At 35.7% G+C, this 22,596-nt stretch overlaps 2 protein-coding genes across 3 annotated transcripts; one reads left to right on the top strand and one right to left on the bottom strand.

Annotated features, from left to right (window-relative positions):
* Nucleotides 1–887: 887 nt before the first annotated feature.
* LOC132180960 (THO complex subunit 4D) lies at nucleotides 888–6,833 on the bottom strand. Of its 2 annotated transcripts, XM_059593976.2 has the most exons (7): nucleotides 6,559–6,833; nucleotides 4,806–5,055; nucleotides 3,787–3,930; nucleotides 3,630–3,698; nucleotides 2,996–3,183; nucleotides 2,373–2,423; nucleotides 888–1,363 (listed from the first exon to the last, which is right to left on the bottom strand). In XM_059593976.2, exons 2-7 carry the CDS (start codon nucleotides 4,998–5,000, stop codon nucleotides 1,117–1,119), a joined length of 894 nt encoding a protein of 297 aa, XP_059449959.2. In that variant the 5' UTR covers nucleotides 5,001–5,055; nucleotides 6,559–6,833; the 3' UTR covers nucleotides 888–1,116. The 2 variants fall into 2 exon arrangements, with proteins under 2 accessions (XP_059449959.2, XP_059449960.2); XM_059593977.2 differs by lacking the exons at nucleotides 4,806–5,055; nucleotides 6,559–6,833 and adding an exon at nucleotides 4,169–4,799.
* Nucleotides 6,834–10,370: 3,537 nt separating this feature from the next.
* Nucleotides 10,371–21,279, top strand: RAD4 (DNA repair protein Rad4 family). The gene is made up of 14 exons (XM_059594471.2): nucleotides 10,371–10,452; nucleotides 11,144–11,215; nucleotides 11,323–11,444; nucleotides 11,672–11,977; nucleotides 12,156–12,248; nucleotides 13,043–13,135; nucleotides 13,251–13,352; nucleotides 14,332–14,381; nucleotides 16,147–16,920; nucleotides 18,568–18,940; nucleotides 19,032–19,226; nucleotides 19,334–19,486; nucleotides 20,233–20,442; nucleotides 20,761–21,279. The coding sequence occupies exons 1-14, from the start codon at nucleotides 10,410–10,412 to the stop codon at nucleotides 21,154–21,156; spliced, it is 2,982 nt and encodes a 993-aa protein (XP_059450454.2). The 5' UTR covers nucleotides 10,371–10,409; the 3' UTR covers nucleotides 21,157–21,279.
* The last annotated feature ends 1,317 nt before the right edge of the window (nucleotides 21,280–22,596 follow it).

The raw sequence follows: 22,596 nt of genomic DNA, 5'->3' as shown, positions 1-22,596 counted from the left end.
AGGCATATAATTGAGCCGGGCTGAGCTGGATATTGAATTTCTTGGCTCAACTTGACTAAAGACACATGTTTAAACTAGACTCTGACTCGAATTGAGCCAATCAAGTCCTTAGCGAGTACTCAACCAGCTGGGCTCAGATATTTGTTTTTGTTCGTCTTTTTTCTTTTTTTTAAAATGTTCTATCAAGAGTTACTGTAGTTTTTTCCTCTCAACAATCCAACATCAACAAGTTTGGCATCAGATGATTGCATGGGATTGGGAGTTCATAATCAATGGCATGGGAGACACTGGCTCCAATGCCATGAAAACATAGGGTATATTCACGGCCAAAAGAAATAACCAGGCTCGCTCACGTGCAGCCCCACGTACCAACCAAGAAACCCACCACGCCATGCTGTCATTTGCGACAATGTTCACCACAGCAGGCGGCGACAATTGTTCAAGACCTCCGAAGACAAAGTTCTACAAAGAACAGGATCCCAAAGAGAAGTTTCTATGGGTTCGAGTGTCTTGAGTGTTTATAACGGGTAGACGATGATTTCGACCACAAAATGACTAACTAATCTTGGAGAAAGATCATCAAGTGAAGTAGTCTAATTCAAAACACCCATCAAAGCAAAGATCCTTGTTATATGCAGATCCAACACATGGACTGCTGCTTTTTTTTTTTTGGTATTTATTTTCTCATTTCTAAATACACGACTCCGTCTCTCTCACCACATCACATGCTGCCTCACATGGGAATGAACTCATGATTTCACCTTCCAGCTATGGCAGGGGGGAGGCAATGCCAATTGGTCTAAGGACGGTCGGCAAATAAAATACCAACATTCCTGCGCTTGCAACAAATAGATGATACAAAAGCAACTAAAAAGTAAAAACATAGGTTTAAGCATAAAAAATAAAAATAAAATTTTGCAAAGAAAACTAAGTTTAGAGAATCATCCAACAGCTTCATCAGCGCTGGTGCAAGCTTGCAATCTAAGCATTAAACAAAAACAGATACAAGCCACCAAAGAAATAACCAATTTGTACAGCTGACATGGCTAATGTTGACTACTAAAGGTTTAATTCCTGAACCAGAGCAGTTCCCTAAGCAGTTCCACAGCTTGAAACTCAAGGGTGCTTGGCTTCAGCATGATAGTTATCCAGGTCCAGATTAAGATCGTCCACAGACATCTCAACAGGATGGTTCTTTTCACGGCCGCGGCCTTGGCCACGGCCACGGCCTCCACCTCCGCCTCTGCCTCTGCCTCCACCTCCACCTCCACCTCCACCTCCACCTCCGCCTCCGCCTCCGCCTCCGCTTCCGCCTCGACCTCGGGCACGGCCACGGCCAATCATATCACCACGACGGCTCCGACTACAAGAAGATCCAGCAACATATAAATTAGTTGCAAATATCTAGGCCAGATGCAATCACAGTTACAACATTTGCTTTATACCTATTATGCAGTCACCCTTGACAGAACTTCTGTCTTATGGCACAAAAACAGAATCTTAGAATACTCAAAGTCTTCATCAATACCATCAGGAAGAAAAGTCCAACTAGAAAATGACATTGGAAATTCCAGTTGAACAGCTTCAAGATTCTCCTTTTGACAGGCATTTTGATTACATATACCCACAAAAGCACATAGTAAAAACTAAAAACTGTTCCAGCGAACATCTGCCATGCACCTATGGAGACTATTGGATGCAGACCCACCTAACTGCTGACTAAGGTCTCACACTAAATTGTATGAACAGTTTCAACAATAGGAAAAGATTAAATCAGGTTCAAGAGCCAGTTAGAACTCAGTCAAGCATATATGAAAAATGCTGGCTTGGTTTGAGTCAAGCTCAAGCCCGGGTCAAGCTTAATCCAACTTCAACCAAGCAAAGCTTAGAGGTCACACAAAGTTCAGCTAAGCTCATCTTCTCCACAAATTTTAGTTGAAAAGGTTCTCAAACACACAGACAACATAGCCTATGATATCTCTTCGAACATGAATAAGGTCAGCTAGACTGGGCAAGCCAAGTTAGAGCCAAACTCAAGTTTAGTCACAATTGAGACAACTTCAACCAGCAACCCAAGCCTAAAACATCCCAATACCAAAAAGCTTAGATAGGCTCATTTTCTTCCCAGACAAATTTCCGAGATAAAATAAGTCTCAGCCAATAAGGAACAAAGCCTACGATACTTCATCCAATTTGAACAAGGTACACAAAAGCGACCTTATTTAAATAAAAAAAAGGTCCACTAGATAATCAAAAAAGATGAAAGAAGAGCAAATTATTCACAAGTGATCTTGATAATTTAAAATACGCAATTATATTAACAGCCAACATGTATATAAGACCACAATAATATTTGCATGCAAAAGAATTACCTGGCGCCTCGTTGACCGGCAGCAAAGACTCCACTTGGGCCAGCTCCAGGCCTGCATAATTTCAAGCATCAGTAGAGAACTAGCAACAGTGTTAGAAAGCAATAAATAAATAGAGAAATCCTAAATTTGTAGAGCTTTTATTTATAAAGCCTTGGAAAAATGTATCCGTCATTGCTGACTTAACAAGAATAGCACCTCATACAAACTACAAAGCATTCATGAGTGGAAGATAAATTGCAGCACAATATCAAAGTTTTAGACACGCAAACTGATCTTCAGATGGCAAACACTATATCTTGAATGAAAACATATTTTGATAATTATACCCAATTAAAAATACCAAAAGAAAGATTTATATATATATATAAACGTGAGACCAAATAACCCAAGTCCAGGTATTAAAGAACCGTGGTTGAAACAAAACATCCTTGGATAAACCCCAGAAATCTTTCAACAAGAAAATGCCAACAAATTCAAAACTGATAAGCATCATATGTGATTTCAATCATTTAACTTTTGTTACAACCACAATAGGGACTCATCAAACTTTGCAAGTTATATTCAAGTATTCTGAGAGAGAGAGAGAGAGAGAGAGGGGGGGGGGATCAAAATAAATAACTTACGTCATAACAACTGTCCTCTTCCTCGTTCCGTTTGCTCCAGAGACATTCACACGAGCTGAGACAGGCATTCCTGGATTCGCACCTACAATTTCAATCCTCATGGGCTTTCCATCCAAGAGAACATTATTATACCGCTTAAGAGCTGCAAATGCATCACTTCTTCTGGTATACACAACTTCAGCCGAGCCCTATAACCAAGTATACAAAATTAATCTTAACCTATAACCACCACAATATGAAGCACATACAGAAAGAAAATTATTTGAGCAATTAGGAGAGTAGCAATATAATTTAGAATTAGTTGACGACAATAAGCTTCTCATGGAAACTCTTATCAAAATTAATTGCTTTAATCATTATTTCATTGTCTACACCAACCTCACACAGAAGAATGATTCAAAGGAGTTGCCAAAATTTTTAATAAGTAAAAGGAGTTGCCAATATTAGACAATACGAGTCCAATTTATGGTTTGATGTCTAATGCAATCTGCAAAATAGACAGAAAACCAAATGGAAAGAGAACATCCTTTGCCATTCTATCTTGGAGATCCTAGTAGAAAGTAAGACTAATTCTAGTTTTATTAAATTAAAAATAATACAATACGTTTTACAAATACTAAACATAAATACGTACAGTTGGGCGACCATTTTTGTCATAATGAACTGCATAACGTTTCAGTTCCCCAATCTCCGAGAAAAGTTCCTGAGTTGCATATCAAGTTTCATGTGAACTTCAAGAAAAATCCTCTAAAGAAAGCACTTAAGATGAAAACGTATGGCTTGAGTAGTACCCTTATATCTTCATTAGTCACTCCATAATCCAAATTGGAAACATATAACCTTGTGCCAATTTCTATCCCTGATATCCCTGCAGCTCTAAGGCTCTCTTCAAACAAATCATTCTGCCATGGGAAACTCCTGGCTCTGCGGATAGACTGATGAAAGCACACAGAAAAAGAATCCAGATGGGAAAAAGGACACATCAGCTCATGACCAGAAAATATGCAATTCACCATTCTTCAAGATCAATAGAAGATCAGCAAAATTCCCATAAACTGTAAAGAAACTGCTAACAGAGTAGAATGGAGCTATAATTAACATACTCAAACAACCCAATAATCAGAAATCAGTAAATTAAGCTAATGGATTGTAGATGGGAGTAAAGGATTTGACCCACTGCACGTAAACCGGTGCTATGATAAGACTGAGAGCTCCAGTTCTGAAGTTAAGCGAAGGAAGCTCCTTTGCAAAAACACCATGAACTAGGATATGGACTTGCACTGAAGAAATTCCCCACATAGCAGGAGGATCCATCACAAACTCCCGGTCAAAAGAACCAGTCATCAAACACTAAAAGTGATTGGAACAATATAATACGAGTCAAAGATGAGTCTAGAGAACTCAACCCCAAAATTCTTAAGTATTTAATGCTACCGGTGTGAGCTCCATTTCAAAAATTCACCTAATGAAGTTCCTTTGCATGCAAAGCTAGGAAGTAGCATTATAACTTATTGACACCACCAGAGAGCTTCCACACATAATCAATGTGCTCTGTAGCAAAGCCCCCAAAGCATAACCACAACAACCCACAAGTACATTTAAATTCCAGCGATAATGGTACAAATGCAACTGCAGCACGAGGACTTTAGTGGCTGATTCATAATGAGCTTCTCCATGAATAAATATAACATAATAGATCCTCTTGTGTTTGAATCTCTAATTCTGAATTAGAGAACCTCTTGTATTTGGGTTGTTTAAGCATTATCAGATTCTCAAGCATATGTATAGACATCCACAGTTTTGAGCTTGCCTTGGCAATGGTATAAGATGATGGCCGAGCATTTACTGCAAGAGGCCCTCTGCGAACTGCCCTGGGCATTCTTCCACCACTAGATGCCCTGCTTGGTCCACGGCCACGGCGGGCCCTACCTCGTCCTCTACCTCTCTCACGGGAACCTCTGTTCTTTATAAGATCATCAAGTGACATATCCAAAGCAGTAGCCATAATATCTGCAGTAGAAGTAATATTCTTCTAGAGGGATATGTGAACCTGCAATTAACTAGAAGAAAAAAAACATTGATAAGTAATCAAATTTCATTAAATCGGAAAAGGGTGCAACCCAAGTAAAAAATTGAGAATATCAATTAATAATGACTACCATAAAAAATTACGCACGCACTTACTGAAGATAAGTTTCAAATGTCTATGTTTGTTTTTGTGTACATCTATATCTATATATACGGACAGGGTGAAATCAATTGCACAGCATGAACAATTAAGGTATAATGGGTATCATCAAAGCACCAGATCAGCTGATTAATTCATGTGCCTCTTAAAAATTAACTATGCATTTTTAAACTTCATGATCCACTTAGTATTACAAGTGTATGCGCTTGTGTAAATATGATGAATTTTTTTTATAAGTAAACAGAAAATGTAAATAAGATGATATCTGAAACAAAAAGCAGTTAATGACAGTGAGGAAGTTACCAATGAGCTTTAGCTCAAATGGTACTTCCTTTGTAACAAGATGGAGGGTGAGGTCGTAGGTTCAAGCCCCACCAGGTGGGCATGTAACTTACCAATCAAACAAAAAATGACAGCAAGGAAGTTAGATGGTAGAGATGGATTGATCAATGAGCCTGTTCACAATTAAGAAGGTAAGTAGTTCCTAAACTATACTCTATGGGCTGTTTGATTTACAAATCCCATTCACCTCCTGGTTTGGAAATGATATTTCATCCTTTTAAGAAACAATATTCCAGCTTCTTAGTGATTCCAGCCCTAATTCCAGGTCAACCAACTCGAATGAGAACTCAAACATGATCCCATATTAATAGCATTCAATTCTTGCAGGCATTCTGCACAAACCAAGTGACGCCATGAACTATTACCCCCAAACAGAATTTAGAAATAATTCTAAAACCAAAGCACAATCATAGCCTAAAGATGGTCCAATACAACTTTGGCTCAGTTGACCCCAATTTTTTCCAAGTTTTGGAAATCACAAAGACTATGAGATCGAAATCATTTACTTCTTGTCTTTTCCAATCATTTATCGGCACCCAACAATAATGCAATAGTTTAAAAAAAAAAAAAAAAAAAAAAAGATGGATAAAAAGCCATTGAAAGATCTAAACTAGTATTTATAATAGCACGGAGATGCAGTAAAAAAATAAAATAAAGACCACAAACACATGTATGTATCAACGTGTATATCTATGTATCGTACAATGTATGTATGTATGTATACATACACATGTATTTACTATATGATAGAGAGCATATCAGATCAAGCATGTAAACATCAAAGCACCACCTCGCGTTTAAATTACAAGCGAAAAAAAAAAAAATTGATGTATAAAGATAAAATTGGAGACAAATCCTTGCTATATAAAGAAAAAGGGACACTTTGACATTGAATTCCTGCTCTCAAACTTAAATCCAGAGCTTAATAGCACACAAAACCTCTCTGCTTAACAGATCAACATCAAAACACAAATCCAAAGCCCTAAAGGCTTCACAGTAACAGGTAAACGCAAGGAGAGAGTGAGCAAACTACCTCAAGATTATCGCAAAGAGCAGGTGGAGCAATTAGGGTTTCAGAGCGAGAGAGAGAGTTGGGGTGATGGGGCAAAAGCTTGTGAGATATGGAGGAGATTTGTAGGGTTACGAAGGGGGCGAAGACGAAAGATCCATGAAGATATGATGTTTAGGAGAGAGGGGCTGTATTTTGTGGGGTTTTAGGGTTTCTTTCGGAGATGTGAGAGTTGGATCTTATCGACGTGAGTTGGGTTCCTGGAAAAGGCGGTGCTGTGGGAAAACGCGCTTTTTCTTTTCTTATTTGAGAGGGTTTTCCTTTCGTGGCACGTGACAGTCAGCCCATGAGCTGGATATGCTTTTATACCAAAAATTAAAATAATAAATAAATGGGTATATTTATGGATATTAATAGAATTGTAAATGAACTCGAGTCCGTTAAGCTCGACTTGCGTTCGATTCAATTATTAAATTTATTTTTTTTAGCAAAAAATTATGTTAAGTTATTAAACGATACAAACTTATAAATTCAACTCGACTCATTGGTGTTTTATTATGTCTCGCTCAAAATTTATAAATCAGGTTTATCTTCAGTTCAAATTAGTTTGAGAATATTTAGTTAGTTATATTGAATGAATATTTTTGTCTTCTCAAAAAGTAAAATGATAAAAATGTCCCTCTAATATATGAACATTTTCCGGTTTATTTGAACGGAAAAGATTATGTTCCACAATTTATTAAGCATCTCTAATTTCTTTAGAGTTCAATATTTAAAAGCAAAAAAGTATAAAAATGACATGTGGGACTTCTTTCAGCCGTATCGGACGGCCAACAATCTCACTTATCTGATCCAATTATCAACAACTAATCAAGAAGCTTCTTAGACCTATCAACTGCCACCAACGCAATTGGAGGTATGCATGGCTGCACAGAGAAGAGGTTTTTGGCTGCCAAGGAGAGTCAGCAAAGCGTCTGCCTTTTTCTTTTTCTTTTTTTAAATTGAAGAGGAAAAAGGTTACAAGATAAAAGCGTCTGCCAAATTTAAAATCGAGAATTACTGATTATAAATTGATTAGATTATATATCAAATTCACTAGCCTCCATTAATCACTGATCATAAATTGGTATGAGCAAAAGTATATAAAATCGAGATAACGTTTTGAGGCATTAGGATCAAATTTATGGTGACCGAATCCTTTTAGGGTGATACCATCCCTAAAGGGTTAACTTTAGGGATGGTATCACCCTAAAAGGGTTAACTTTCCATCTCTAAATTTTAGTTTTGAATCTATAAAATTAGTTTTGATGCATCGGAACCAAAATATTAGCTTATGTAAATTTAGCTAATATCACTCAAATATCTCAAAATACAACCCTAAAAACTTGTTATTTCTCATGGAAATTTCATCAAACATACATAATACAAAAACATAAACATAAACCACCAATGACGAACAAAAACAAAAAAACAAAAAAAAATATTTCTTCTCATATAAACGTGTTTTTTATATACAAAATAAAAAATAAAACAACAAAAAACAACAAAATTTTCATTTTCCTTTTTTTTTTTTTTTTTTTTTAAAGGCAGCCACGTCAACGTTGGACGACGTTGGGCTGCCTCTAGGATGCCGGATAGCATGACTCATCTGAACAATAGCATATCACAAATGAAATTTGACGCGATCAACAAGTTGATTCGAATCTTGGGAAAGCACAAACCAACTTGCTGGTCATGTTGCCCAAGGGGCTAACGACCCGTATGTTAAATAATTTTGGTTTGATACTGTAGAAAAATTGATTGATATAAAAAATATAAAAAATAGAAAAAGGTCAGAATTTTTATTTATTTTTAAGTAAAAAAAAATAAGAATGTTTGGTATGGAAAAATGAAAAAAAAAAAAAAATTGTTTTGTAGTAATTTTTTTTATTTGAATAGTAATAAAAGATTATTGATGTGATGTAAAATTAAGAGAATATTGAAAAAATGAAAAAGTAAGATAAATAATATTGAAACAAAAGCGTTTATCAAACAGAGCCTTTGGTAAACCCCTTCCCCTCCCCTTAATACTATTCACTTCATTTAAAAAAATAATAATAATATCAAAACATTCTCATTTTTTATATCACATCATTTACTTTTTACTACTATTTAAATAAAAAAAACAAAAATAATAACTACAAAACAAAACTTTTTTCACTTTTTCATATCATTTTTTTACTTTTTTTATACAATTTTTTTTTACTTTTTTTCACATCAATCCACTTAGCTACAATATCAACGGATGAAGGGTTTACCAAACAAAGCCTAAATGCAAAAAGCCCAAAAGGATATTGAAATTCATATGCATTTCATTTCAAACCTACCAAATAGGGATGCCATGACGGTTGTTTTCACTTTTGTTGGTTTTTTTTTTTTTTTTTTTTTTTCTAATGGAATCTTTTAAATTTTATTTATATAAAATCTAGAGCATAACATCTCTAACACCACAAAACATAAAGCTTCAACATAATATAGTAATTGGCCATGTTATTACAAAGTCATTGATACAATTAGAACAATCTTATAATCAAAGTATATCTATGAACAAAGCCTATGCTAACCCATGCACAACTTTAGTTATAAAACATATAAGTTTCAGCCTAAAAAAATATACTACATCTAAGACATAAGCAACCTATATTTTTCCTAATCTTATTTTCTGCCCATGTGATATAATCTCCCACATAGATCTAACCCTTCTTGGCCCAAAAGGTTGGGAAAAAAACAACTGTTCTCAACCCAATGGGCAAGACAAAATGAACAAAACAAAATACAATAATCAAAACTAAAAGAATACAAGGATCATGTTCTATTCCCAAATCAAACGCATTAATCCAAAAAAAAAAAAAATCCACAACTAAAGCAGCAGTGGAGGGACATGATATCGTAGACATTCCCAAGAAGACACACATCGGCTTGTAAGATCCATGTGCCGGCATGTGAGACTTCATTGGTTGATCGCTGCAACTCGATGGAAAGTGGATAAGCCAAGCTAGGATGGTGATGGGGCGCGTGTGATAGTATAACTGACGGAGACGAGTAGATATGAGTTTAAAAAACTATATCCAAAACAAAATCACCAAAAAACAGAGATTATAAGAGATTACAGATAAGACATCAAGCACTAGTACTAGGGAAAGGAAAATGGAGAAGAACATAAAGGGGGGAAGAGGCCAGGGAAGTACGCCATCATTGTTCTTCCCTCCTCTTTGTTTTTTCTCCTCTCGGGCTCTCCTAATTGTAATCACTCATCTCTTGATTCCTTTTCTATGCACTTTGTTAGTACTTAGTTAAAAGACTTGCCCATTTCCAACTTGAAATATTTTGAATGTTAAATGAAGCATTATTGCATTGTATATTTTTAATGTTAATATACACTAGTTAAGTATGTTATAACTTAATAGCATTATAAGTTATATATATATATATATATATATATATATATATATATACGAGCCAAGCTAAACAAGCGAATCAAGCTTTATATGAGCTTATTCACGAAAGTTAACCGAGTCGAACCGAATTTATATAAGTATGTATCGTTTAATAATTGAACCTACTTTCATACTTACAAATAGATCATTTAATAGTCAAGTTGAATTCCAGCGAAACCCAAATATATTTACTTACGGGTAGTTATGTTCATTTACCACGCGATTTGGTCCAGTTGTTTAGGAAAAATTTTGTCCACATATTTTAACCAAAAATTACTTTGACCGTCACATTTTCGCCGGTTGCACGTGTGTCTTAGGCTTACACGGGACTCATTTTGTGCATGATAGTTATTGGGCGCGCCTCTTTCTCTCTCTCTCGCGCTCAACAGTTCGGAAAAAATGCGAACGAGGGACGGGTCCAAGCGACAGAAACAATCTTCAGGTACTTCACGTTCTTAAGCTCTAACTATACCGTAGTTTTTGTCGTCGTGTTTTCCTTTTATGGGATATGTTTGTTTTCCAAAAAAACAAGAGAAAATAGAAGAAATAAAAAAAGAAATTTACCTATATTTTATGTTTAATTCTGGGTTGGTTTCCTGAAAGTACCTAAAGCAAATTGATGTATCATGATGTCCTGTATTTGAGACTTGAGTAGTTCATTTTTAGTTCCCACGGTCTATAGGCAACCAAAGAGAGGTATAATGCTTGCATTTGTGGGGTTAAATTTGAGTGTAAAAGAATTGCTAGAGTGAGGCAAAGAGATTAAAACTTCTGGGGTCGCTTGAGATTGCTTTATAATGTTATTGAGTGTTTGTATCTTTTAAGTAATGTTATGTGTGGTGGCTGAGAAGATCTGGAGAAAGAAGAGAAACCGAAAATTTGATTGGCAATATTGATGGTATGAAACAGGAGAAATAGTAGTCTGTGCTTTACCTAGCTTCAAAAATTAAGTTGGGTCTGTTGAGTTGTAAAGTTCATCTCATTTTCCTCTCTCTGAAATTAGACGGTTAAACATATTGTTTTTAAGAAATGATAGCTGCACATGCATTGAAATTTATATACACTTTCATGGTATATCTTTTTCCTCTTTATATAACCACTTTGTTACGTGCTTGTTCGTGCACTTTGGGCAGGTATGGACAATGCAAAGAAAGCTCTTCATGATTCAGAAAGCATAAGCCGTTCGGAGTCGCACAATGACAGTGGTATATATATATATCTCCTTAAAGCTTTTGTTAGTTCAAGTGTGATGCATCTCAGACAAGGGTTGCAAAATCATTGAAGTGTAATTGACATTTGTTATTGATTTCAGGGACTCTTGCTGACATATCACAGGAGGCTGTTGGCAGACTTCTAAGACGTGCCAGTAACCGCAACTCTTCAGGGAAAAAGAAACGTGATAATAACCCCAGACAACATGATTCAATTGGCACAGTTGGTCCTGTTAACTTTTTTTTTTTTTTTTTTTTTTTGGATATAGTAACAATTTGATTTGATATAATCCCTCGCATATGGAACCTTAGGCGTAATGAGGGTGCATGATACATCTTCATTCTCCAGAGTTCAATTTTCTGTTTTCCCGGTTTATAGCCATTAGAGAAATTGAATCATCTCTCAATTTCTAAAATTTAATACCCGTTTATATGTTGTTTTTATGTCAGCCGGAGAGTGGGCCAAAAAGAAATGACAAACTAGATGTGGATCCAGGAGCCATACGAAATACTTCAAAGGCTGAAGGTTGCAGTACAGATGCAATTGGAAAGACTGCGGGGGAAGAGAGAGTTGACGGTGGAAGTTTACAGAATACTCATTCAGAAAATAGGGAAGAATTGAATGACTCAGATTGGGAAGATGGTTCAATTCCTAATTTGGACTCCACAGACAATCTTCCAGTTACGATTGAATTTAGTGAGACACCAAATTCTGATAGAAGGAAACCTGTGCGGCGAGCTTCTGCTGAGGATAAGGTGAATTTCACATATAAAATAGTGTTGGACATGGCATTCTCTCAATGAGAATGAGAACTTCCCCCCACTAAGGTTTATTAAGTTTTCTGTTCCTCCTTATTAATTGTTGCTTTACTTATCAATTCCCCCCCCCCCCCCCCCCCCCCCCCCCCCCCCCCCCCGCCCCCCACTGGTGCAGGAATTGGCTGTGCTTGTGCATAAGGTTCATTTGCTTTGTTTGCTTGCACGAGGCAGATTAATTGACAGGGCTTGTGATGATCCTCTTATTCAGGTTGTCTCTTGTTGATTTTAATGAACAACATCAGCATTATCATTTTGTATAACCATTGTTAAGGTTCTCAGAAGTCCATTTCCATCTGCATATATCTTATTTATTTTTCTACTGTAATTATGTTACTATTACATCTTGATGAGGACACATGTTTCTTATGTTCTATGCTAATGATTATTCATTGTTGTTGTTATTATTATTGTTGTTTTGTTGTTATGTTATTATTGTTTTGTATTGGAGTTCACAATCATTGCATAATGGAGGGTAGCTTTCCCCTTCCCAAAACTTACCCCTGCCATGGTTGAAACCAAAGCCTCCTTTTGTAAGATGTAAAGATGCTAGTTTGGCTTAAAGGGCTGATTATTCCAAATAATGCTGGTTAGATATGTATGGTCTATAATATTCATTAAAAAAAGAAAAAGAAAAAAGCTATATATGGTCTATAATATATATATTTTTTATGTTGTTAGTCTCTTTACTTTTTTGGATTAGTACTTATTTTTGCCATATCAAGTGTTCACTGTCTTGAATAGGAAACTGCTTGAAAAGTTGTGCGTTTCTTGTAATCTTTAGGAGAACTGTTATACACACTCAGCGTACTTAAGAATTCTACTCTTTTCTATAAAATTCTTATTACTTAATAAAAAGGGTACTTGTATTTTTATTGGGTTGCTGTCTAGAACTGAAAATCTCTTCATTTTTCTCTCTCACACTTCCAAAATATTAGTTCTCTTATCTTTTTTCATTTTGTAGTCACCATTGTTATTTCTTAATAAATCTGCTTATTGTGTCAGGCTTCTTTATTTTCTCTTCTACCAACACACTTGCTGAACATATCAAAGTCCACACATCTTACTGCAAGTGCTTTGCATCCCCTTCTCCTTTGGGTATGCTTTTGTTCGATCATTCTGCATTTCATTTTCTTGTATAGTATTAGCTGTCTTAGGTTGTAGCTTCATGACATATCACTTGCTGCGTCTTGTTTGATGCCTAAATTTGCAGTTTCAAAATAACTTCCATGTTAGAAGCTCAACCAGTGCAGAGAGGTCATTTGACTTGGCTTTGGCCTTTGCTCTTGAAACTCGAGAAGGGACTCCAGAGGAGGTAGTTTCCTAATCTCCTATGACAAAATTCTTTTTGAAGAGTCTATTGGTTTCTCCTGAAGTTAATTTTTCCTTTGTAGAGTAATCTTCTTGGGTTAATGGAAACTAGTGTTGATGAAGTACTGGAGTTTATTATCAAGTGCCTATTTAGAAGAATTTGAATCTGTTTGTTTATTTTCTTGGCCGCTTTTGATAGAAAGCATTAAATTTTAGACATTTGTAAACTAATGACCTGGAGCAAAGTTTGATTAAATATATCTAGAATAATATCATACACGTGTGTAAATTGTGAACAAAGAGCCTGTAGGTTCTGAGATTATTGCAGACAAACTGAGGGCTTGATGATATTAATTCATTTCTTTGAATTCAATTTCTGGTGAAGTACAAATTGGAGAGTTGTCGTGTGCAAATCCTTGTGACAGCCAAAAAATAAGGGGGGGGGGGGGGTGTGGTTTGGGAGGATAGGACTAACAATAACAATTTCAATTTACATAACAGTGTTTAGATAAAAAGTTTGCCTTAAAGTAAATTACACAATATAGAAAGTTGGCTTAAAATATGCGGTGGATAAATTTTCAGCTAAATCCCAGAAGAGTTTTCCAGCTGCCAGTCAATTCGTTGGCATTGGCGTTACTTTGTTTTTTTTTCTTGATTATTTAATACTTATTTAAATAAAATGTTGGAGTCAATTTTCTTGCTTCTTCTTTAGGCAGTGTATGTGCTATTGGATCTGATGCATCATTAACTGTTTGCATAGCAGTTGTGAGGTATTCTCACTTTTGCTTTGCTCGGATGATTCTTCTTTTTTCTGTGCACTTGGGTATTGGGAGAAGTGTTTATATATGATAAACTCTACGTTTCACATAATTAGCTATGGCATTTAGATTGGGTTAACTGTGCTGTTGGAAGAAGGAAATTTCAGTTGATGTACTGTCAGTTATCTAAAGAAAAGTTACAGGGTCATTTTCTTTTTCTTGCAGATTGTTGCACTATCTGTGGCACTATTTAGGGCTTTGAATCTTACAACCCGGTATGACATTTGTTATGATAAAAACCAAAAGAATATATCATGCTTTCTATTATAGTTGCTTTTGAAGGATGAATATATCATTTTTTTTTTAAATAATAATAAAATCTGCATTTAAGAATGAATATAACATTTTTTTAACCTCCTCTGCATTTACTGACCTTGAGATGTCATTTCAGCATCACTTACTCTCCAAAATGCTGATCGTTTCATCAAAAGATGAGGTCCTTGTAGCCATAAATTGAACATAACATTTTTAATATGTTGGGGTCACATTTATTATTCATATAGGATTCATAGCAGAAAAGCCCTAACCAGAGACGTGATTGATGTTTAACCATAACTTTAGTGTAACAATATAAGTTTATTTATTTATTTATTCAAACCTATTTTTATGTACATGTTTTTGAAGAGAGACGATCTATCTACAACATTTTGATACTTATTGTTGAATAGTGTTATTATGCACTGTCTAGGTATTGATTTGAAGAAGCAATTTTGGGGAAGTTAGTTATGATTTAGTATTAAGTTCAGATTCCTTCAATATCTAGAACAGCTTCATGAATGTGTTTCTTGGTCATAATGCTTCTCATGTAATGAAGAAATTGTTTGCGGAAGTATTGAAAGCAAGACATGAACCAGATAGATGAAATGAAGTTTAGGTTATGTCGTGCTTGGTTGCCAATTGAGATATATTTGTAAGATATTAGAGGTAAGCCTTATGACATGAGTTTTTCACCTCTAATACATTTCATATGTTGAGGCCTATTCCCTTATAATATTTTGCTTAAGCTGCACTTAAGAAGCCTTTCAGGCTTATTAAGGATGTAACACGTATGGTCACATCTTCTTGAGGAGCATTCATCAGGACGATGTATGTGCTCCTCTATATTTTGCACAAGTTCATTAGTGGGATGATACACCTTTTTGTTTGAACATCGATATATATTAAAATCGAGGAGGTTTAGAATTGAAGGTACAATGTCCTTATTGAAATGGTTTTCGACTTTAATTAACATATGTAACGTTTTCTTTAACACTAAAGACACAGAAGAACAGAGTTTGAGCTTAGGGGGAAATTTTCTGGGGTATTGGAATCTTGAAGTTAAGATGCTAATAGCCAGTGAGCTCTAGCTGAAATGGCACTTTATCATCTCCTATTAGAATATGGTAAGAGTGCAAAAGTCATGGAGTAAGACCTAATGTATGCGTGTGTGACTTTCCAATTAGAAAAAGGAGTCATGTTGATAATTTAAAGATCATGAATTTAACGTTTTTACCTTTTGACTCCCTAGATGAATTGCCCAATAGAAATTGAGCTACTTGTGCTTGACTCTCAATGTCACTAACACTTCCATTAAATTCCATAGGTGTGTATTTGCTTGATTGTCTTGATCTAGATATGTTAGTTGATTAACCCATGGGCTTGTAGATTTGCTTTTGAGTCTCCATTTGGATTACATATCAAAGGAGTGCTGCAAACTACTCTGAGTTCAACTTTGTTAAACAGTATTCGTACATTAAGACATAGTAGAGATCCTACGCTGTTGTAAGTCCTATTAAAGCTCAGGATGACGTCATTTCTATCACTTGACACGTGTTGGTTACTTTTCAATAATGATAGTGATTTTTTTTTTTTGTTAGTTTAACTACTTTTCAATCTTTCCCATTATTTTTTGGATTTTTGATTATTGGAAAATTTCATCACTTATGTTAGTTTGATATATGAAGGGTGTATCTGGTACTGAAGGTATACATTTTTTTTCAGGTTTGTGTCCATTTTGGATGTTGCCTCATTAAAACCAGATGCTGACGAGTCTGAAACTTTCAGTCAAGATGCTAGCAGATCAGGTAAGGGGATATTCAAGAATTCAACACCAATGGTAGCTAGACCACAACAGGATTCTGTCTCTCCCATTAAATCATTTTCATGCAATGAGAGAGGCAATATCTGTGAAACTTCTCAGAGGGTTTCAAGCAAAAGTATAGACCGCTGCTCAACAAGCAACATCACTCAATCCAAAGATTCTTCTGTTACTAGTGAGTTGGATGATAAGATGTCAGATTCATTAACTTGCGAGGCAGGACATGGTATCTCTGAAGCATGCCTTACCAAGAAATCTCAGAGACCAAAGAGGAAAGGGGATCTTGAGTTTGAGATGCAATTGAAAATGGCTCTTTCTGCGACAGCAGTTGTGACTGGTGAGAGAAAAATAGAGTCAGATGCGAGAGATTTGAACAGTAACTCGTTGAATGTCTCTTCTTCTCTGAAAAGAGTGAAAAGAATTATAAGTGAAGAATCTCCAACTTCTTCCCAGGTGATCTCTACTGCAGTTGGCTCAAGAAAAGTAGGATCTCCTTTGTATTGGGCAGAAGTATACTGCAATGGGGAAAACTTGACAGGAAAGTGGGTGCATGTTGATGTTGTCAATGCAGTTATTGATGGGGAGCAGAAGGTTGAAGCTATGTCTGCTGCATGCAAAACATCTTTGAGATATGTAGTTGCTTTTGCTGGGCAAGGGGCTAAAGACGTGACACGCAGGTTTTGCCTCCTTATGTTTGCAGTTGTGTAGAATTGCTTTCTGATTCAGTTGTATCCTGCTTACCTTTCTGGATACCATCAGCTTTTATAGGAAGTTTTTTCTGATTGCATTTTTTTTTTTTCAGTATGATTTTGGTCATTTTAATTGTGATTTATCATGCCAAAAAAATAAAAATAAAATATAAAATACGAAGGAGAAAAATAGAATAAACACAAAAAACTACAGAAGTAAACAAAAAAGAACAGAGGATTTTACCTAGAAAATTTCAAGTTCTCATAAATATAGCAGAATGTGCATGGGTAATTTCAAATTACTGGTATGCTTAAATCTATGCATTCTGCCAAATAATGTCCGCACTTGAGTTTGGAGGTCTCCAGTACAAGTTGGAGATTCATACTTATTTAGAATGAAATATTGGATTTTTTTTTTTTTTTTTTATGAAATCCTCCTAACAAGAAAAAAAAAATTCTATTTATAATGCCTATCAAACACTTACATCTTCAGTGAACATTTTAGTTTAGAGACACCATAAATTATACTCTTTTATAAGTAATTGAAATATCATCAAAAGATAACTTATCAAAAAAAAAAATATCATCAAAAGTGTAAGGTGCCTCTAGGTACACATGAAGAAAAAATACCTAGTTAGAAGGAGAAAAAAGAGCAAGGAACTCATGTTCACTAATCACCAAAGAAGAGACAAAAGCAGCTGTCCAAAGATACATAATATAAAAAAATAAAGCCTTAATCTCCTTCAAAGTCCTCTTCCGATTCTTAAAACTTCTGTCATTACTCTACAACAGACATCATCTTCCATACATCAGCACTCCAAGTGCTATCAGCAATCCACCAACATGCATATAAGTCGACTACTCATCTAGGCATAACTCAAGACAACCAAATCGACTAAAAAAATGTCCCATAAGGCCACCCTCAGATTATCCTCGATGACATGTCGTTTCCTCAGATTATCCATGGAAAGGATCTTACCTAGGACTGTCGACCAAGCAAAAAAGGTCACCTTCAAAGGAACCTTAGTCCGCCAAACACTATTTCAAGGGAAATGAGAGCAATCATTGTTCCTGATCTCTCACTAGGAAAACGTGTGACGTTTAAATCACCCCCAACGCACCAAGGTAAATTCCACCAACTGAGCAAGCCAGCCAACTCATCCCACATAAACCTTCTATCCCTATCAAAAATTCTTGCAAGACTTTTACCTATAAAAAAAATCCCTATCAGAATTAGGGCCATAGACACCCGCAAAGGCCCAGGTGAAATGATCTACAACGTCTCAGAAGGAAACGACCAGAAATTATACTGATGTTAGCTCTAGCCTCTAACGTATTTAGTAGCTTGATCTAGAGCCAATGCAACATTCATTTTATAAACTATGTACCTATACTGATGTTGCTTAATTGAGCCGCAAGAAGTAAAATGAAAATCTGATTACTGTTCACATAACTGTCGACTAATATTCACGATTGTGACATTATGAGTGCAAATAGCATTACAAGATTCTTTTTTAATCCCTTTACTTGAGTTTATCAAATTGCTGTAATAGTTTTCGGTTCAGGTGAAATTGCTTAAAGCAACAGTAATCATCTCATTGCCCAGTGGTGGTACTAAATATGAGCATATTGCAGGTATTGTTTGAAGTGGTACAAAATAGCATCACGGCGAGTTGATTCAATTTGGTGGGATGCGGTGTTGGCACCTCTGAAAGAGTTAGAGACCGGAGCCACTGGAGGAACATTCCATATGGAAAAGCAACAAACTGAGGACTCAACTGAACATGAGAAAGTAAAAGCATCAAGAAAGTTGGAAAGTCCAACTCTGGATGTTGTTCCAGGCAATGCCATCTTTGGGAAGTCAAGCCTGGAAATCTCAAAAGAGTCTGGCAAGAAGATTGATGTAGAATCTCTTCCTAGCAATTCTTTTGCTGCTACCAGGAGCGCTCTTGAGGACATGGAGTTGGAAACTAGGGCATTAACTGAGCCTCTTCCGACCAATCAGCAGGTAGAGTGAATTGCTATGGTTGAATCGACATGGTGGTAAAGTTTCAAAATTTTGATTTTTTTTTTAGTAAAATTTGTTTTACCATTTGCAGGCCTACAAAAACCATCAACTTTATGCTATTGAAAGATGGCTTACTAAGTATCAGACCCTTCATCCAAAGGGTCCCATTCTCGGTTTTTGTTCTGGTCATCCAGTTTACCCACGGAGTTGTGTGCAAACACTCAAGACCAAAGAAAGATGGCTGCGGGAAGGGTTGCAAATTAAAGCTAATGAGCTTCCTGTAAAGGTTGATTCTGGCTTATATTATTCTACTGTTTTTGCTTTGTTAGAGTTTTGAGCTCTCTATTCTAGTTAGTTTATATATTAATTTATTAATTGATTCTCTCTGGCTAGGAATTAAAACGTTCTGTAAAGCTTCACAAAGTACAGGCCCCTGAAGATGATGAATGTGGCGGGGTCAACTATGAAGGAACTAGTGAACTTTATGGGAAGTGGCAACTGGAACCATTGCATCTGCCTCATGCGGTTAATGGCATTGTGCCAAAGGTGAATTGTTATTCCACAGAATTGGTTGTTATTGAAAAATGCAAGTTGTGTGGAAAAAAAAGCAGAACTAACTATGACTAAAGAAATATGCTTATCGTTCCCAATATTATCTTTCCCAATATTCTTTAAGATAAGCATACATTAACTATTAGCTTTTAAGGGTCCCCTTCTTTTATATGGGCTGCAGGATCGATTCTTTAGGTTCATGACTGGGTTATAAGAATATTTCTGTAGGTGAACTAACTATGACTAACTGACCAGACATAGTATAGTTCTTCGTTTGGGATGCATCAAACCAAAGTATTTTAAGATGTATTTGTTGTGTTTAATTGGGAATTTTGCTGTTGACTTTTATCATATTGGGCAAGGGAGGATATGTACTCTTCCTACGCTGCAGGTGCCAACTTTAAATCTGATTAGATAAGAATTCTCTGCTGCCTATGTTCTTAGATGAAAAACAAGATCTAAGGCATGAAGATTTGTGCTTGAGATTTTACATTGGCTTGCCAAGATTCTCTACCAGTTTATATGTGGCAAAAGTATATGTATCCTAGAATGAATAATTTAGCAGTAGAACATTCTTTCACTTTCCCTCTACCATACTCCAATTACCCAAGTTTTTTACTTATGAAAATGCTACTTGTGCATGGACCAGCTTCATAAGGCTGGTCCATTTCTGCTTGGTTCTCCAGCTCTTTATTAAGCTTTATTATCACTTACAGCTAATTTCTGTATTGAACAACTAGAATGATCGTGGTCAAGTGGATGTTTGGTCTGAGAAGTGTCTCCCTCCTGGGACAGTGCACTTGAGGTTACCGAGGGTGTTTTCCGTTGCCAAGAGACTGGGGATCGATTATGCACCTGCCATGGTTGGTTTTGAATTCAGAAACGGACGCTCGCATCCTGTCTTCGATGGTATTGTGGTGTGTGCTGAGTTCAAGGATGCAATATTGGAGGTAAACATACAGATTGCAGTTTTATGGATTGGGTTAGGTCGCTTGAGTGGACTTTGAAACTTCTAGGATTTATTCTATATTGTGGTGATTAATATACTGTTTTCTTTTCCCTAATTTTTTTGGGGGACTTAAAAAAAATAATTTAGAAGGAAAAATTCATACTTCTACATACTCAAAAGATGCTTTCTATTTATCTTCTTTTTGTTCCACTCAGAGATTTCTTCCTGAATTGTCCGAGAACTTACCATAATAAATATCCTTACATTTTGCTCATGAATTGTCTTGAATCTTAGTATTTCTTGGTTATCTTTTCTCCAGGCATATGCAGAGGAAGAAGAAAGAAGAGAGGCGGAAGAGAAGAAAAGGAATGAAACACAAGCTACTTGTAGGTGGTATCAGCTTCTTTGTTCCATCATAACTCGGCAAAGGTTGAACAGCCGCTATGGTGACAACTTACCGTCACAAACATCCTCTGACATCCAAGACATGAATAACAGATCAAATGCATCAGTTGGTGGATGTCATGAAGACAAGCAATCTCTTGAATGCCCGCAAGAAGACAGACATCAAGCTACGTTGGATGCTCCATCGGCTGCCCTGCCTGAAGAGCATAAGCATGTCTTCTTGACAGAGGATCAGATTTTCGATGAGGAGAGTTTGGTGCTGATAAAGCGCTGTCATTGTGGGTTTTCCGTCCAAGTGGAAGAATTGTAGCACCATAGTTGTGACGCTGTCCTACGTAATTAGCGTTTTGTTTGTTTCGATATAAAACTATTTTTTTTTTTCCAGCATTATCACCCACCAACAAACAAACCTCCATTTAAGTTATATATATATATATATATATATATATATATTAAATTGATGAAAAAAAGAAATTGGTGAATTGCTGCCATCAAATTTTAATTTCAATAATGATAAATTATGTACTAAATGTTGCACAAAATAGAAAAATCAGGAGAAACTCGAAGTGATAAAAGGCCTTTGAAGTTTGGTTGTGTTTGCACAAAATGAAATCAAACTAGAATACCCTAAGAATTGAGAAGCATGAATTTTAAAATTGGTCTAAAGTGGGCTCTATATAGTGTCAATTTAGCAGTTTTAGTATGTTCATAATATTGAAATTAACATAAAATAATTGTTAATTCAATCTAATCTAATCATTCGATATTAACAAATACTTAATCTTGATCGTTAGATTAAATGTATAATTAATGGTGATTTAACTTTAATTGCTAGACCATAATTGTCAGAGACTCAGAAATGATTAGATCTCAAGTAAATCCACCATCATCAAATCTACCTTAGAAACATTATATGATCTAAATCAAATCATCACATCGTATGATCATAACTATTCAAAAATTAACAATAATGATGTGACCGCTCCAAGCTAAGTATTGATTGCACCATCAAGGCGCCATTAGTACCTTACAACCCACTGCACCGCATACGCATCTGGTGCTCTACACTGTACCTAGAGCGTACTCAACATTCACTCACTCAAGTATTGTTTTAAAGCAATAGTTTGGTGTGAGTTGACTTTATAAATGCCTCAATTATTTTCTCTAAAAAATAAAGTATAAACTTGTATTATATATTCTAATACCATGTTAAATAATCATTTACACTGATTGAAAAAGGGTCAAATCAAGTCTAAACATGGAAGTTGGGTTTCAACAACCCGCTAAAACTTTTGAACTATAAATCTTTCGGTGGACAACTAAAACATACGGTGGGACAAACAGTCAACCACTTTTGGCTCCGAAAGACATTTAAAAACTTTCACGTGTTCATATGGTTTTTGAGTTCTCTCATTCACCTTGTAAGACATAAACTTAAGCAAAAAAATCTCATGAACCAAATTATGGCTGCATTTGCATTGGCTTATTTAAAATAAATTGTGATCTAAAATTTTGATAGGAAACTTTTATTCCAAAAATTGCCTTAAAACGTACATAATTTGTTGATTGACTTCATTTATAAGTTCTATAACCAATAATGAGAAAGATGACAAATATGAATATAGAGTCAGAGACGACGCAGTGATGGATATATGTATATATACATAGCAAAAGCGGTGGATCACCGCTCGTAAGCGTTCATTAATGGCTGAATTCGAGGGTCCATAATGCCCATTAAAAGCATGATTTG

This window comes from Corylus avellana, chromosome 5 (genome assembly GCF_965113065.1).
Source record: "Corylus avellana chromosome 5, dhCorAvel1.hap1.2, whole genome shotgun sequence".
In the NCBI taxonomy this organism is placed as follows: Eukaryota; Viridiplantae; Streptophyta; class Magnoliopsida; order Fagales; family Betulaceae; genus Corylus; species Corylus avellana.
The sequence above is the reverse complement of the archived record's forward strand: the minus strand, read 5'-3'. Positions and strand labels throughout refer to the sequence as shown.